The 17,646-nt window shown below is 34.8% G+C and overlaps 4 protein-coding genes across 5 annotated transcripts; 3 read left to right on the top strand and 1 right to left on the bottom strand.

The window, feature by feature from the left end:
- Positions 1 to 404: 404 nt before the first annotated feature.
- On the top strand, positions 405 to 2,835 carry LOC110701173 (probable rRNA-processing protein EBP2 homolog). Its single transcript, XM_021878762.1, has 2 exons — positions 405 to 544; positions 1,750 to 2,835. Exon 2 carries the CDS (start codon positions 1,772 to 1,774, stop codon positions 2,687 to 2,689), a length of 918 nt encoding a protein of 305 aa, XP_021734454.1. The 5' UTR covers positions 405 to 544; positions 1,750 to 1,771; the 3' UTR covers positions 2,690 to 2,835.
- Positions 2,836 to 4,160: 1,325 nt separating this feature from the next.
- Positions 4,161 to 7,156, top strand: LOC110701174 (cytochrome c oxidase subunit 5C). The gene is made up of 2 exons (XM_021878763.1): positions 4,161 to 4,308; positions 6,589 to 7,156. The coding sequence occupies exon 2, from the start codon at positions 6,598 to 6,600 to the stop codon at positions 6,787 to 6,789; it is 192 nt and encodes a 63-aa protein (XP_021734455.1). The 5' UTR covers positions 4,161 to 4,308; positions 6,589 to 6,597; the 3' UTR covers positions 6,790 to 7,156.
- A 2,040-nt stretch (positions 7,157 to 9,196) lies between these two features.
- Positions 9,197 to 12,489, top strand: LOC110701175 (transcription initiation factor TFIID subunit 9-like). Of its 2 annotated transcripts, XM_021878765.1 has the most exons (5): positions 9,197 to 9,416; positions 9,535 to 9,594; positions 10,773 to 11,042; positions 11,431 to 11,746; positions 12,206 to 12,489. In XM_021878765.1, exons 3-4 carry the CDS (start codon positions 10,785 to 10,787, stop codon positions 11,701 to 11,703), a joined length of 531 nt encoding a protein of 176 aa, XP_021734457.1. In that variant the 5' UTR covers positions 9,197 to 9,416; positions 9,535 to 9,594; positions 10,773 to 10,784; the 3' UTR covers positions 11,704 to 11,746; positions 12,206 to 12,489. The 2 variants fall into 2 exon arrangements, with proteins under 2 accessions (XP_021734457.1, XP_021734456.1); XM_021878764.1 differs by lacking the exon at positions 12,206 to 12,489 and having other exon boundaries at positions 9,198 to 9,416; positions 11,431 to 12,158.
- A 2,784-nt stretch (positions 12,490 to 15,273) lies between these two features.
- Positions 15,274 to 17,457, bottom strand: LOC110701176 (nicotianamine synthase-like). The gene has a single exon (XM_021878766.1). It carries the CDS (start codon positions 17,224 to 17,226, stop codon positions 16,240 to 16,242), a length of 987 nt encoding a protein of 328 aa, XP_021734458.1. The 5' UTR covers positions 17,227 to 17,457; the 3' UTR covers positions 15,274 to 16,239.
- Positions 17,458 to 17,646: the final 189 nt, after the last annotated feature.

Raw genomic sequence — 17,646 nt, forward strand, 5'->3', positions numbered from 1 at the left:
TCCGATCCATTTAGTAAACGGACCCTGGACTCGGATCCGAATCCGAAAAATCCGAGTCCGAATCCGATCCGATTCGTTAAAGTATAAACATAACACATTTAAATTATAAACTAAGTTACATAACAAAATTTAGTGGTGTAAAATATGCATAGACAATTGTAATTAAAAAAAAGAACTTAGGATTACGTGAAACCAATTAAAAATTTTGACGGTGAAACAATATTTAAGCGATGAACTAGAATGATATATGAGCGTGTAGGACTTAACACTCTATAAATACACTCGGGTGTACCTAAGAGGCAAAAGCTAATTTTATTATTGATGTGGCTAAGATTTGGAGCCCAATTCAAAAGTTTTATAAGGCTAAGCAAACATACAATAATCCATAGGCCAAGGCCCAAGCTAAATCGCAAAAACTACTTTGACGACCGAGGTCTTCTTTACTACTCAATTGAGCAGCCGTTAGGTAACACACAGAAAATACAGAACAACATTTTCTCTCCATTGCAGCCCTTTTTAATTCTCCATTGCAGCGTCTTTCTAGGTATGATATTGGTTTACGTTTAATTCATCGACTATTCTTGTTCAATTTAGTATTTTAGGGTTGATTGCTAAATTAATTCAATTTAGGGTTCGTTCTTCTAAGGTGAATTAATTGTTCAACTGTTGCTTATAATTTTTTTTTCTAAGGTTATAACTTTGAAATCCATATTCGTGCGAGAAGAATTTGAGTCAAATTTGGTTGCTAATGTGTTGCAGAACCCTATAATTATTGCTAGGACGAAACTATGATTTTTTTTTTTTTTTTTTTTTTTGGGTTTTGTTTTTATGCGGGTACAGTTGAAAACTTTAGAGAATACATGAAATGGTGAAGAAAAAATTAGGGTTTTTTTTAAAAAAAATTTGTTGTTTTGGCGGTGCAAAACTAATTCATGTTCGAATTGCGTTGGATGTACTTGGTTAACTTGAATTTTTTATCAAGTCTCTTAAACAATTGGTATTTACTGAGTATATATTTCTGTTGTTGAATAGAATTATATGTTTGAATTTTATTAATCAGTGCACTAGTGTTAATTGAAGGCTTGACGCTAGCGACTGCAATCAAGAAATTGTATTGGTTGCATTGTTTACTGTTCTGGTTGCCTATAATGGAAAAATATGTTATGTGGTTGTAATCGGTTTTTGCCCATTACTTTAGAAAATTCCTTTTTGTACAACAATAAGCACAAATTAGTCTATCATGTTGAGCAAGAATATGTTTATAGGTATGTGAAAAATATTGTGGCGAATGAGAAGGAAGTATATGCTAAGAGAAGCATTGTGGTTTGAGTTATGATGAGAAAAGTCTTAATTTAGAGTTTGAGTATTACTAGGTTATGCTAAGAATCTGTTTATAGGTTTGTGAAAAATATTGTGGCGAATGAGAAGGAATTATATGCTAAGAGAAGCATTGTGGTTGAGATATAATGAGAAAAGTCTTATTTTAGAGTTTTGAGTATTACTAGGTTGAAGGTGCTGTAAACTTTTAGAAGGCTTATGCATTCCCTTGCCTCTACCCGTGTTGGTTTTTTTTTGTTTTTCACATGATGGTTTATTGTTAATGGACATTTGAGCATATTCTACCGTTATTGTTAAAATTGTTGGTGTATTGGGGAATAGTTTGCTATCTTTTATTCTACTGCCATACACTGGCTGTAAACTTGAGAAGATTTGTCTGCTTTGTTTTTAACTTGCTTACTTCCTTGTTAGATATACTTGCAAGCAAGCGAAGATGGTTGTGCTTAAGAAATACCCATCTTCCATCAAAGGAGGTGAAATGGAAGATGATGAAGAGTTCGACACAGTGGTCAGTGATTCAGAATCTGATCTGGAATCTGAATCAGATGGTGAAGAAAAAGATGAAATAAAGCTAACAGAACCTTCAAAAACTGCTATCAATAATAAGGAGGGTCTTCTTGAGAAGCTTAGTGAGATAAGCTGGCCTAAGGATGCCGATTGGATACACAGTCTTTCAGTAGTTATTGATCAAGACCAAGAAGTTGATGTGAATGATGACCTTGCACGTGAGGCTGCATTTTATACACAAGCTTTACAAGGAACCAGAGAAGCCTTTGCAAAGCTTGAATCTAAAGGGCTCCCATATCTAAGGCCGTTTGATTATTATGCTGAAATGGTGAAGACAGATGCTCATATGGGAAAAGTGAAGGGAAAACTCTTGTTGGAGAAGAAGCTAAGGGAAGAACAAGAAGAGAGAAGGAAAGCAAGAGAAGCTAAGAAATTCTCCAAACAGGTACAGGCTGAAAAACAGAAAGACCGAGCCAAGGAGAAAAAGGAGAGCATAGAATCTGTTAAGAAATGGAGGAAACAGAGGGAAAAGAGTGGTTATGCAAATGATAAGGACGAGATGAAATTGTCATTTGAGGAAGGTGGAGGTGGAGCCAAAGGGAAACGCAAAGGGCCTCCTGGTGTGTCTCCTGGAGATAGGTCTGGTGGGAAGGCAGGAAAGTTTAACAAGGGGGGTCAAAAGGGCATGGACAAGAAGAGGAAGAGTCGTGATTTTAAAGATTCTAAATTTGGGTTTGGGGGCAGGAAAGGCGGGAAGAAGCAGAACACTGCTGAAACAACCAACGACTTCAAAGGGTTTAATAAGGAGTCTCGTTCTGGTAACAAGAAAAGAAGGCAATTCTAGATTTTATTTTTCTTAAGCCTTCTCGTATGTGTTGATCTACAGTTTTGTAGCCTGTTTGATTTTGTAATGTCTTGAAGCAGTTAGCAGTTTATAACATTTTTGAGATTATTGTTATATGGTGATCAATGTAGAATTATTTCACAGAACTAGACAATACTATATGAACTATAGCTTAGTGGATCATACAGGAGCATTTGAATAAATCAGTTTTTTTTTTTTTTTGATAAAAAATACTCTTCAATCAGGTTGTTGAACGATTGCTCAGAGAGTCAAATTAATAACTAATTAATATTTACAACGAATACAAATTTGTGGAAATGAAGTTCAGGGAAGACAGAAAATGAGAAATTAGTGTAACTAGACAAGATACTTAGTTTCTTCTGGATGATTGGATGAATTTGAAGGAGCAAGCCCTTACGATAATGTTCTGAAGTTTGCTGCTGTGAGAGTAATATAAAACAATGGCATCGATCTTCTGGAAATAATGATAAACTAAACACAGATGCGGCAACAGTGGGGATGTAGGATCGGGAATGATAGCCAAAGATGCTGTTAGTGACGTTCTGATGGTTGCAGAAAACCCAAGTGCGGGTGACTGCTCTCCTATGACAGCTGAAGCAAGGACTATGTAGTATGTACATTGGCCTGTTACATGCTTTTGAGGCAGGGCTTAGATGAGTTGTAGCTGAAATAGATTGCCTCCTTCTAGCTATTGACTATTTGACTTGGATATCGTTAGCTCAGCTAGCTCTCGGGGTCTAAATTTTTGTTCTCTTAAAACATGCTCATGCCAATGAATAGAACGCACCAAGACAAATTATGCACGAGAGGGTTTGATTCCAGGTCTTGAGTACAACTTTTCCGTAAGGCTTTAACCAAACTAAGCTTTTTTGTCTAGTTTAGAAAATAACCAAATTAAGCTGGTTGATCATTCATAACACAACATAGATATCAACGCACTAACACCATGATTACATGGATGATTAGATTGCAAGAAATTTAACTTAAATTGTTTATCAAGGGGGGAAATTGTAATATTTTGGGGTAATATGGGTAAAACCCGCTACTCCAATATCTAACGATTTTGCCCTTTAATAAAATAAATACTCCATATGTTTTACCACGTATAATGAGATTAACCGGCTTCCTCATTGACTACCATCCCTTTTTTGAAAGCACAAACTTTTAAAAAAAGCGGATGTACATCCAAATGTTGTACATTCGCTACAAAGTTACCTTAAAATGATCAAAAGTTACCATGTAATGAATTAAAGTCACCTAGTGTACTACATATATAAGTTACCCCGATATAAATTAAAGTTATTTATGTTTTATTAATAAAAGTTACCCCCAAAAGTGTAAAAGTTTCCTTAAATTCAACAAAAATTACCCCGATAATAATACTGTATATCGGATGCATACAAAAGTTTTTGTTTTGAAAGTGGGCTATGTAAACAGACTGCAGGCAGTAAACAAAAATTATGGACCATAAAAAGCCCAGCCAAACTTTTGAAGTCTTCGTCTCAAATCGCAAACCATAATTTCTGTTCTTCGTCATTCCCAAATCTTCGCCTCTTTCTCTCTCCCCTCGTATTCACCATTTCCGCCTTTTCTCTCTGGTATGCTTTCTCTCTCTTCTTAGCTTTCGATCTACATCTTAGATTCATTTCGTTCAATTATTTCTGATCTTTGTTCTTTTCGATTCTGGGTTTTTATTCTTAATTATTTGTTTTAGCTTGTTTTAAATTCGATTGAATGTTATGGATTCTGGGTCTAATTAGAGTTTTACGTTATTTTTTGATAAATCTATTTGCATCTAATTGTGTTATTGTAGTGTTGGTTTTGTTTTTTTTATTATTGTCAACTTGATATTTTACTCTATTTAATGTTGTGCTTTGGAGAAAAGAAAATAGCTTTTGAATTTTTTTGATTTTTCATTCGAATTTAGAATCATTGAAGAATTAAGAGGTTTTCATTGTGAATTTTGGCGAAGGTTATTTCTCAGATTGGATTTTAATGGTGTAAAGAAGGATATGTGAGAGAGTTAGGGTTTGATGGTATGTGTGGATTGAATGCTTAAAAAGATGATTTTCTTTGCCACCGATTACAATCCCTCTGTTACCTCAAGTTTGCTTGCCCTCATTTAGATGGTGTTTATTAGATTTTATCTGATTTTTGGTTACAGTGTTAGTTGTAGATATTAAGGAGTAGGAGGAAGGGGAGAGAGGGGGGGGGGGTAAATGTTGGAGCTTGTAGGTTTTGCAATTGTCAGAATTCAGAAGTAGTAAGATGCCCGACTTAGGATGTGACTAGAGTATCTACTGACTTGTTATGACTGTTTATCATCTAATATATGGGTATAGCACATTCAAAGTAAGGGAATTCTTTCATGGAAAAGCTTTTGAGCTCGGGTTCCTCATAACAAATTTGGTTGAAAAACCCAAGTCTTGATGCCAATGTTGGCCGGTTGGCCCCTAAATCCTTTCTCAATGAATGGAGAGAAAGTTTGCAAATCACCTTCGCCGGGGTAAGTGCTCGGATCAATTATGCCATAGATGTGCGGCACTCTACAGACCTAGAGTTTACAGAGTCTATAGCTGTTCTAGTGTGGTTAATTTTGAATACGACTATAGTTTGTTCATCAATTCATGTTGATCATGTTTGTTTGGAGTATATGACTTGAAATATGAAGTAGATTTTGATTTTATTTTTAAATTTTGGGTTTTTTTTTAGGGAGAGGGGGGGGGTATGGGCATTTTGGTCACTACCATAATTTTCCTCAATCAGTGCTTCTGAGTGCTTGACCACTCCCAAGGAAGAACAACAGATTCTTATAGCAGTGATATGGAGGGGAGGGGGGGTGGGGTGGGGGGCAGGGTGGTAGAAAGGGAGTTTTGGTGCTTTTTACTTGGTTGGACAGGTTTTTGTTGAGAGTTTTAGTCTGGCAACTTTTGGGATTAGCATAGGATTAATCAACTTCAGTGTTTAGTTAGTAGTTACAATTCCTGAAGCATATTGTTGTCAGTCCTTGATTTCTCCCAGAAAACTTGGCTGCATTTACCTATTAGTCCTGTACTTAAAACAGCAGTTCTGCTGCTTTCCACCAATATCTATAGGACTGTAGGTCAAGTCTCCTCTCTGTCTCACTTTTTTACCTGGTGGAATTGAAATATAATGCTGAATTGGTATCTTGATGCTGAAATCGTTCACGATTTCTGATTGTGAAATTTATGTGACCAACTTGAGCTTGTGGCTTAAAGCTTGGGTTGCTGTGTTTATATGATGAGTGGGCTTGTAGTTCATGCCTAGTTGCCTACTAGTGAGATAAAATTATGTGTACACTTTTCCATTAACTTTTCTAACTTTCTTTCAACTGATTTTTCTTGTTTTAAAATAGTACTCCGGTATAAATTTACTCAGGTAATTTAGATAGATATGCTATCCAGACCTGTAAAATGATGGAATTTCTAGTTATAGAATTATATTCAAGTGAATTGTTTGAATTTGTATGAATCTACTCTGTTAATGCAACTATGTTTTTCTAGAGTATATGTTTTCTAGAGTCTAGACAATGTGTTGATTGCATAATTATGTTGACTACATTATAGAAACGGGCCACAGTGGTTGCATTATCTGGACCAGGAAATTTTTGTATTGCTTGGTTTGTAAGTATATTTTTCTTACTAGTATAGAATGGTCATAATCTATATTTATCATAAAACAAGGAGATACAAGTCTGCATATGTGATTATTTCTTTGTCTCCCAACTAGTGTAACAAGGGTATTGGTCTCTTTTCAATTTTCATTCACCGTGTAACTGGAAATGACACCTTTGTTTAATCCTTTCTCCTCTTGTAGTATATCATTATATGCCACTTAAAGATTGTTATTACACTCAGGTGATAAATATGGCTGGCTCAAAGGTTGCTCATGCTGCCTTGAAAGGTCCCAGTGTTGTGAAAGAGATATTTATTGGCCTTGGACTTGGCTTGGTTGCTGGTACCATGTGGAAGATGCACCACTGGAATGAGCAGAGAAAAGTGAGATCCTTCTATGACATGCTGGAGAAGGGCCAGATCAGTGTGGTTGTAGAAGAGTAGATCATAGTAGATCATATTTGATGAAACTATGTTTTTGATTAAGTTGGTGTCTTTGAACAGCTCGATGGTCGTTTCTGCTGCTCATTGTAGAGGAAAGCAGTGCATAAACCCATGATTAATAATTTTTTTTATACTGAAAGTTGATGTGGATTTTGTGTTATATCATGTTTTCTCCACTCTGACTGCGGTGTAAACCTTGAAAGTTGTCATTACCCTTTTGTGGTGAATGTTTATGAGAACATGATAACTATTTTTTATCCGATGTAGACTTCTCTGATCGTTTTTCTTTAATAAAGTGTATAATATCAGTACGTTTGAGAGTGACAACCTAAGTATGGAGGTTGTCCTTGTGATCTTTCGAAGGAAATTATGTCTTAGAGTGGCCGGCTGGCTGCTCATTAGTTGGCATGCTTATGCTTGATGTGAAGAGGCATTTATCCTATATCTTTCTTTTCTGAGCGTGATCTATGTGTTTCAGCTATGGTTTATGTAGATCTTTGCTGCAATCTATTTAATCATGTTTCAGCTTTGGTCTTCTTAGACCTTTGCTACAATTTCTGACTGAATCAGAATTATAGTTTGGGCCTGAATTTGTAGTTTAGTAGGTATGAAGGGGTTGAAGTCTGATGTGATTAACTTGACAATTATCATTTGAATCGTTAACTCGACTGTAAACATTTTTTTAAACGGGAGCTAGTCTGATGATGGTAATGCTTTATCTATTGAGCAATTGTATACTTCTGATTTTTTTTAGTTGATATCTTTCTATTTTTTAACGCTTAATAACTTTAATTATCAACATTGTAAAATTATAAAAAGTGAAGATTAATAAAATATACACATAGACAATTTAAACAAGATTCAACATGATTATATAGGTAAAGAGTAACATTTGATTGACGTACCTTCTTTGTTCTAGGGCTTCGGCCTTTGGCCTTTGCTAACTCAAAAAACCTTGCTCCAGGGGAATGTTGCTTTGCATTTTGCAACTTTGGGGAACTACCACTTCCAAAATGCAATTTTAAATTTTTGATATTGAAGTAATTGTTTGAAACGAATTTTGATTATTATAGGAATATAGGTTGAGTATGCGTACTATTATAACCTTATGAACCTTTAAGCGGATAGTACACAATTGTAAGCGGACTTAAATTTTAGCATAAAATTAAAATTTGGTGGTCAAACATTTTATTGTATATACTAGTATATATATTACAAGATCATAAATTTTTTTTTTCCAATAATTCCTTACATTATTGACTATTGAGCCAGTGAGCCTTGGTGTTGTTTGATTGCCTTTAGTTTCCATGGACACTCAAAATTTCCATGAATTTCCTTTTAGGTGTGTTGTTTAGTTGGCATTAAAAAGCAAAAATGAGGGAAGTCACAATTCATAGGAATTTTCACTTCCTACAAAACAAGAAAAGTTACTTACCCACCCCTTCCTCGGTCATTCAAAATTCTTAAGATTTACAAATTCCCCCAAATAACAACCAAACATATTTATATAATTTATAGGATTTTTTGACACAATTCCTGGGAATTTCAATAAAGGAAGTAATTTCCTACATCAAGTCATCAATCAAACAATGTGACAAGGTTGTACATAATACGGAGTAAGAGCCTGTTCTCATACGATTATTTTCAGTTCAGTTCAGTTCAACTCCTAATTTCTTTCTATTATAAAATATTTAGTTCAGTTCTAATAAGTTTAGTTCAGTTGAGTTTTAATAAGTTTAGTTCTGAAAACAGACCCTAATATGAGGTAAAACTAAGGGCCTGTTCCGATTGACTGAACTGAGCTGAACTGAACAGAACTGAACTTATTAATTAGTGATTTTTAATTACGGATTAGTGATCTTTGATTATTTATTACTATACATATGTGTATATACAAATGTACATATTAATAATAATAATAATATTATTATTATTATTAATTATTGATGATTATTATTATTATTATTTATTTGATTATTATTATTATTATTGTTATTATTATTATTATTATTTATTGATGATTATTTTTATTATTATTTATTGATTATTATTATTAGTATTATTATTTCAATTATTATTGTTATTATTATTATTATTTATTGATTATTATTATTATTATTATTATAATTATTTATTGATGATTATTATTATTATTATTTATTACTTATTGATTATTATTATTATTATTATTATTATTATTATTATTATTATTATTGTTATTATTATTATTATTATTATTATTATTATTATTGTTGTTGTTGTTGTTGTTGTTGTTGTTGTCGTTGTAATAAGAGCTTAAAAGAATGAAATTTGGCTTTATATCATTAGCAATATCATTAGACGTAAATTAAGAGCTGAACTGAAATGAGCTGAACTGAACTGAATTTCAACGGAAGAGAACAGGCCCTACAACTATTCCTAATTAAAAAAAAAAGAAAAAAAAAATAATAATTACAAGTTTGCCCTTTAATTACATTCTAACACTAATTAACCGGCCATTTAAAAAAGCTTCTGTTAAAGCAGACAAGCAGTAGCGAACACACAAAAGGAACAGAGGAATTTACTATTCTCTTGATTCATTGAAGCGGCTTGTAAACTTGTTCTCTTCCATCGAAGCAGCATTTGAGGTGAATCTTTTTATTTTTTGTTTTTCAATCATTTAATATCAATTTCACAATCTAGGGTTTATCGTTAATTTAATTCAATTTAACGTCTTTCTCTTCCTGGTTCTCCCCTCTCTCTCAGTTCTCCATTGAAGTGCACTCAACTTCGCACTTGTCGTTCTCCATTGAAGCGCCTTCTGAGGTAAGAAGTTGTTTTTTTTTTGTAATCATCATATCAATTTCACAATCTAGGGTTTAGTTTAATTCAATTATCAGTTCAGTAAATTTAGGGTTCGAAAATCTCAACTATTGGTTCTAACTACTAAGATTATGAAAGATCATAACCTGCGATTATGTTCGTAGAAAACAAAATTATGAGCCTAATGTGATATTTGAATCATATATCCCTAAAATTATGTGATATTTCGAGATTATTGAATTAAATTTGGGTGCTAATGTATTGCACATCCCTTTGATTTTAGGATTGAACTACTAGATTAGACCTCTTCTCCGGGACGGGCCTGGAGAAGCCTAGTATGGAAACATTACTCACAATTGCCTGCTAGCTTGGGCAACTGTAATTTTCTAGATTTTTTGGGATGCGTCGTGCTGTATTCTGTATATCTTAGTGCTAGATTTACGGACGAAGGGAAAATCAGGAGCTTATGGATTCTGATCATGCAGGAATCGCGAAATCATCCAACTTAGGATGTAACATTCTACTGACTTGTGTGTGAGTGTGCATATTTTATAGCTGTTCTAGTATGGTTAGTGTAGGATTGACTTGTTGATTTTGCTTAGCAAAGCTGCTGAGTACTTAAGCGTAGTAAAGGACAAGCAATAGGTACCTTTATCATTAGTACCTTGGGTGGGGTGGGGTGGGGTGGGGGGGATCTGGTGTATTTCTGTTTATGTTTGCCTTTAGTAATTTGTTGAGTGCTTAAGTACAGAAAAGGTAGAGCAACAGATTCCGATGATGATTTGGCTACAGTTTACTTGGCTAGACAATCTATTTTACAGAATTGCTGACTGCCGAATAAATTTGGGATTAGCATGGGTTCTGTAATCAGTTAAACAATTATGGATTTGTCCTAGAAAGCTCTACCGCATCTTCTTGATACTACTATATTTGTTATCCTAATTATGGAATCTTACATGTTTGATTGTAGAAATTATGTGAACAACTTGACCCTGTGGCTCAGAGCTTTGGTTTTTGTGTCTTGTTTATATACAAGTATGATATTGGGGAATTACTGCTGATTTAAAAAATTATGAGTACACTTTTATATTTTAAGTTGTCTTACTTTCTTCCGTCTGAGATTCATGATTAATGAATAATTATGTATCTCAATTTACAATGCACATTGGGTGGTGTTGCAGGTTTGGAGATTCATGGCAGAGGGAGAGGAAGACTTGCCCAGGGATGCAAAAATTGTGAAGTCATTGTTAAAATCTATGGGTGTTGAGGAGCATGAGCCCCGTGTTGTGCACCAGTTTCTGGAGTTGTGGTACAGGTATGCCGTTGATGTCTTAACGGATGCACAGGTTTACTCTGAACATGCCGGCAAAACCTCAATTGACTGCGATGATGTTAAGCTTGCTATCCAATCAAAAGTGAATTTCAGCTTCTCACAACCCCCACCCCGGGAGGTACTTTTAGCTTTCTATTTACTCCTATCCAAGTATTTATGTGTGCATATTATAGAAATCTCTATTGCTATGATCTCATTGTCTAAAGACGGGAAAGGAATGCCACTTTTCTTGAAAAGGTTGACATGTGGCCATTTGGGATCCTAATTGTATAATTAGCAAGAATTGGATATACAGGAGAGAATTAGTAAGAATTTGGAACAAGATGTCATTTGATATCTTATTAGTGGACACTAGGACTGTAAATGTTTTCATTCAAGGTTTGGTTGTTTTTTTTTTCTTCCCTTTTTTGGTGTTTAGAAGTGATGATTGATTCCTCTTGAGTCTTGACCATTTTCTTTTCTTTGTAGCATTATTCCTAATTGTGAACTTTTAACTGTTGGATCAGGTATTACTCGAGCTTGCTAGAAACAGGAACAAAACTCCCCTACCAAAGAATGTTGGAGGCTCTGGAGTTCCACTTCCTCCTGAAGAGGATACACTGATTTGCCCAAATTATCAGCTAGTGATACCAAAGAAGCAGAACCCCCAGGCTTTAGAAGAAACAGAAGACGAGGAGACTGCTGCTACTCCTAGCACATCTCAAGAGCCAAGAGCCGATATGATGCAGAGCACTCCACAGAGAGTCTCTTTTCCTCTGGGAGCTAAGCGTCCAAAATGACCTCTGACCTTTACTTATCAGACACAACATTCATCATTTCATGGTATGGTCTTTTCCCTTTTGAAGAGCACCATGTCAGGTGAGATCTCCATTTTTTTTTATGTACATGGGATTCCTGGGAATTTCAAGTTTCTAGTCTGAAACTTCATCAAGGTGGCCATGTGGGAGCTTATAGATCAGTCGTCTGCTTGTTTAACTTGAACGAAAGCTACCTGTATGCTACTAACACCATAAAACTGTAGCGAATGTCAGATATATTGTATGCATCTGAAGATTACGACGTGTTCTCTTGTTGTATCTTAATACAGTAGTAGTAATACTGTTTGTTTTTTAAATAGAAGTGATAATTGCTTTATTTTTCATGTAAATCGTATTCCATTCGGAGCATGAAACAAAAACTTATGTTCTGTAGAGTTCCTTTGGCGGTGTTCATCTTTGAAATAACTTATCAACTACCATCGCATCAATAATTGACAATATAATCTTGGATTTTTATTTTTAGGAAATGCTCGGAGATATGAACTTGCTTACATTTGCTCGCAACTACCAGGTTAGACTTGAGCACACCAGTCACATCGTTACACTCTATTATTCTCAGAATTGGAGATTTTGAAACGTACAATATTTCCTGTTGGTAGTATTGTTGTTTGTTTAAAACTTTTAATATTGGCCAATTGATTAGCAAAATAGTTAAATTATACACCACACATGGATTAGTGGTGAGTAATGATATGTAGTAGCTTGTATCATGACTTAAACCTACAACATGAGGTTAACTACTCTTGACTTCTCTAGTGTATATACAATTGGTTAACTCAATAAGTAAAGAAACAAATGAATATATTTTTATCAAAAGTTCAACAAAAATAAGTCCAGGCTCTGGTAAGCTCACCTAAATCCCATATAATTCCTAAACTACTAGTTTTTTTTTTTTGTTTTTTTTTTTGGAACAAATCCTAAAATACAAGTTTAGATAAAGGTTAATGAATTGAAATAAGTTTCTGAAAAATAAATTTAAACAAGATTGATTAAAGGTTACTCAAATTCAATTTACAAATTTCTTTTAAAAAATTACATTTAAATTAAAATTTTATCGTAGTGAAAATTAGGTAAGTAGACAAAATTCAACAAACTTAGTACTCATAGAACAAACCCTTCGATTGGTCAATTTCCGGAGTATATCGCGTTGTAATTTGGAATGTTTGTTACTCCGTATATGCTATGGTTGGAAACAATGTCTCACATCCTCGAAAGACATTACCAACTAAATTAATTGATATTTAGATCTATCAATCTCAATTATACCTCTTGACAAACCAAAGGAACACAATAAACAAAGCATAAGAACCATATATGTTGCTAGTGGAATATAATCACAAAATAGATGATCTCATGGTGTCTCTCTAGATTAACAACTTGCATCAAATCATCTCTTTTCTGTCTAAAATTGAAAGGACTCCAGATCTTATTATGAGCATATGTTTTTTTAATTTATTTTTTGGGTTTAATTTCTTATTGTCTTACCCAAAAAGAACCACAAAAATTATTTCCTGTTATGAATATCATTATCAAGAATTATCAAGAATTATGTAAAGAGGTTCTCTAATAATCTCAGTTGACAGCATCTATTTGTGTTTTATTAAAATTTCCCATCTTTTCCCTTGGTGAGAATAGTGGCTGTCAAACCGAACAGTTTTCCACCTCGTAAATTTATACTCGAATATTTGCAAATATCTTCATTGGATTTTTGCACATTTTTTATTTTGGTTATTTCTTAATAGATGGAATTTTTTTATTGGGATACTGATAATAATATGTGTACATGCATGCTAATCAATCAATTCTTGAAGTCTTTGGTACTCCGTGTAGTAAGATGGTTTCATGTCAAACCTAATAACAGTAGTGCTTAATGGTCTTAATTCAAACATATAAATTATATTATACATAGCACGCACTATACCTAAGAGTTTCACCTTTTGTAGAGAAACATTTTTTATTTTTAAAAGGTAAGATACGGGGTGTTAACGTACCTCCTGAAGAAGGAGGGGGGATGAAGATCGAACCACCATCACTTGGGGTGGGGGGTGAGGGGGATGGAGGGACTACCTATCACTCCACTCTTTAGATCCTCCTTTTTTTAGTAAAGAATGATAACTACCATTGCTAGTTGATCTCTAGATATGACCAAAATTATGAAATTGTTCATCTCTAATTGGGGTAGATATGACCAAAATTATGAAATTGTTCATCTCTAGAAACCAACTTCAACTCAGACCTACCCAAAATAATCTATCTATATTTTAACCTGTTGAAAACAAAGTTGAGCAAGTATTGTTGGAACAACAAGTGTGTAGTGTGTGAATTTTGTGAAAAAACTCAAAGTCCCACATTGGTGGGAAATGAGAGTTTTACTCTCTTTATAATATAGAGAGTGGGCTAAAGGGGTGTGGCCCTTGGGCTACCCACATTTTGTGGAGAGGGAGGACCTATATGGTAAACCATATATCACACACACGCGCGCCGAACCGAACCGAGCCACTTTGCAAAATATATTTTCTCTTCCTCTCAAAACAGTCGAGCAGTTTCTTTCTGGTGTTCCGGTGGTTCGGTGCTAAACCGCCGATATTTTATACTTGTGAAAGACTGTTTTATCCTGGGGGCATCCGGTTTGGTACGAGCTGCTTGCACAAGTTTGAGGCAGTGTCGCGAATGTTCTAAAGAGAGCGACATAGTCCGCGACTCAGTCTTATTCTCGGTAACATTGTTCTTACTATTTTATTTGTGCAATTCCATTTATAACAAGTATATATACTGAAAAAGACCTTGCAAAGTTACCCTTGTAGTTGTTTATCGTACTGCACAAGCGAAACGTACATATCAGACTATCAGAGGTAAGGAATTTGCCATCTTGAGCTAGTCAAACCAGGCCAATTGAATTGATGTGTCTTCAACCTTGTTATAAGGACCTCAAGAAAGTGCCACTTTTTAAGGACCACCTTCTTAAAGACAAGGCCGTGTGAGTTCTATTTCTTGCAAGGTACTCGAGTTTGGCTCTAGCTGCCCGGTGCATTTGATATTGAGTTTGAGCCAATGTCTAATTCGTAATGAACCAAAATGAGAGCATAATTCGATTGGAAAAAATTGTGAAATGGACACAATATATAAGGCTTTATTTTTAATAAAAGAAAATATAGTAGAAGTACAAAGTATAATTCAAGTGAATTTTTAAATTATGAACAATAACACAGATCTCACAAGATTTTTGTGAGGACATTAAAATAATTAGGAAATTATAAATAGACTTGTTATCTTGAAATTGCACTATAGTGTTGAAGATGACTGATTGATTGATTAGGATTCATGTTAGATGCCAAAAAAATTCCCTTTGATAAAATACAAACAATATAAAAATAAACGGTATCTATTTATTTAACAAAATACTCCAAAAAAACGTATATCGTTTTAGAAATGGGACATTAAAATGCTACAAAAGGAAAATTTGAAGTTAGAACTCAAGCATCAAGATTGAAATCAAACAACCAACCAAAAAAAAATCGACACAAGGGGAACTTTGATCACTAAACCCAATTTGATAAATCACATACAATAATAATACATCATACATATACATATATAAGTATAACATTGTTTGACATGATTAAATTAATTAGAGCTGCTTATTCTAATGAAAAATACAACTAGTTGCAGCAATGACTTACAGTAATCTGTATAGTCCACACAATTTATAATTTCAAATATCTACTTTGAATATGACTTGAAAATTATTTTTAAACAATTCCTATAAAATCCAGGAATTATATCATTGACGAAAATTCACCTTAATTAGCTTCCATTGCATGTTGTGGCTTCTTTCCTCTGCTTGTCACATCATTCATCCCAATTATTGAGAATTAGATTCAACATCCAACTAGACCAACTAACTTTGCACCTCTTCCCAAGAATAACAACTAAAATAAACACCCAATCATGTAACCTTGATCAAGATCAAATTACAAGGGCTTCTACCCCAATTAAAATCAACCTTGATAGATGTGCCAAGGAAATTTGGACATCATTATTATTATTTTTTTAAACTTTGAAAACACAACAATAACTATAACCGGACCCCCTTTGATCATGTTGCAGCCAGATGTACGCAACCTTACCTTTTAATGATTAAAAAAACACGGGATTTAAGAAAATCAAATTTGGCTTCATTTTGCAAGTTGGATGATTAATGAAACTTAGTGAAACCAAATATGATGATCAATGACAAATTAAAACACTAGGGTTGGACCACATTTTATGTGTAGGACATGTTACATACTCCCTTCCATGAAAATGAGATGATCCATGGATAGAGATCAACAATGGGATGGGTCGGGTTGGGTCGGGTCGGGTTGGGTGAGGTTGGGATGAACAAATGAGATGGTACGTGATAAAGGAAGATTAATTAGATAGAACAACAAAAATGGCAATTCAAGATCAAGAGTAGGAAGTGTACGTATGTGTTACACTTTTATTTAGCTTGGCTTATTATTGATGAGCACTAGAGGCTAGTTCTCCTACAATATTGCCATGATTCAAAGGGTTAAATGGTTGAATCTCCAAACACTTGCAGCTTTGTAACCTTATTGGAGAGAAGTTATGTGTGTGATTTTGCTCCCACTCCAATGAATACACCGGGGAAGACCGATCATCATCGGCCTTCCTCGCGATCACGACCGAGTTGATCACCTCGTCCGTTGGGTGAAAAACTGATAGCACCTCGAACCCACAAAGGTCTTCGGGTTCGACAACCGGGTACAAGAAGGCTCGAGCCCCGTGGGCGCTTCGAACCATTAGGGTTGACCCGGGTGCCATGTGTTTGGCTAAGTGATGGATGACCTTGACCTTCTCCTCCTTGTTCATCCCAACAAGGGCAGCTAAGAACACAACATCATACTCTTCAAGTTCCTCTTTTCCCAAACTCATAACATCCTTAGTGTGGAATTTCATCCGACCCGACAAGTCCGGGTCGGGTTCCACCAACCGGGCCGCCATCTCGTTGGCGGACGCATCGATATCGTAGTTGTCGAACCGGGTGTCGGGGAGGTGGTTAAGGGCGAGCACGATCGATGTGAGGGGTAGCGGGCCGGACCCCACAAAGGCAACCCTTTTTGGTACATGGATAGAGTTTTGTGTCAAGATGTTGTACTCTAACAAGCTAAGCTTAACGTAGTTGTTAAAATAAGGGAATATATCGAGGTGTTGTAACGGGACATCGTACGACGCTAATATATTAGAGAAATGTTTTTCAAGAAGTCCCTCAGCCTCACCACAAAGTCTAATTAAATTCGACCTCATTTCTTGGATTTGATGGCATAATTTTGTGACATCAATAGGATTAGGAGGCATGCATGTTAATACAAGTTGTGTGAACAACATGTTGACATCTTCTGAAGGTTTCAGACTTTCAAGGCTTGAGATTTTCTCATACAATTCATTAATTTGGTTCACCAATGGTTCTTCTTGGCACACCATAATGTCGACACTATGAGGTTATTTCTTTGATCGAGGAAGAAAGTTTGAAATTACAAGAAAACTATTTTTTGATTTTTTTTTTTGGGAGTGTTTGGACTTGGAGATTTTGGACTATGAGAAGAGGCTTATTTATTGGCAATTGTAGGGTCCACATGAATAGTTTTAATATTTTTTAGATGCTTAGTAGTGGTCCCTACTACATCTTGTGTTTTGTTTACTTATCTTTGTTTTTGTTTTAGTACTAGCCTTCTAATATAACCCTTTTATTTGTGGTACAACAAACCCTAGCTAGTACAATTATTGACTTTATCAATTGACTATAGAGAATGTCATCATATATGGGTAATTTACTGTTACAAGGCATCGAGTTGCGTGCATCGGGATCTGTAGTGTTTTTCTTAAGAAAAATATTAATCACGG

Source organism: Chenopodium quinoa, unplaced genomic scaffold (assembly GCF_001683475.1).
Source record: "Chenopodium quinoa cultivar QQ74 unplaced genomic scaffold, ASM168347v1, whole genome shotgun sequence".
Taxonomy (NCBI): domain Eukaryota; kingdom Viridiplantae; phylum Streptophyta; class Magnoliopsida; order Caryophyllales; family Amaranthaceae; genus Chenopodium; species Chenopodium quinoa.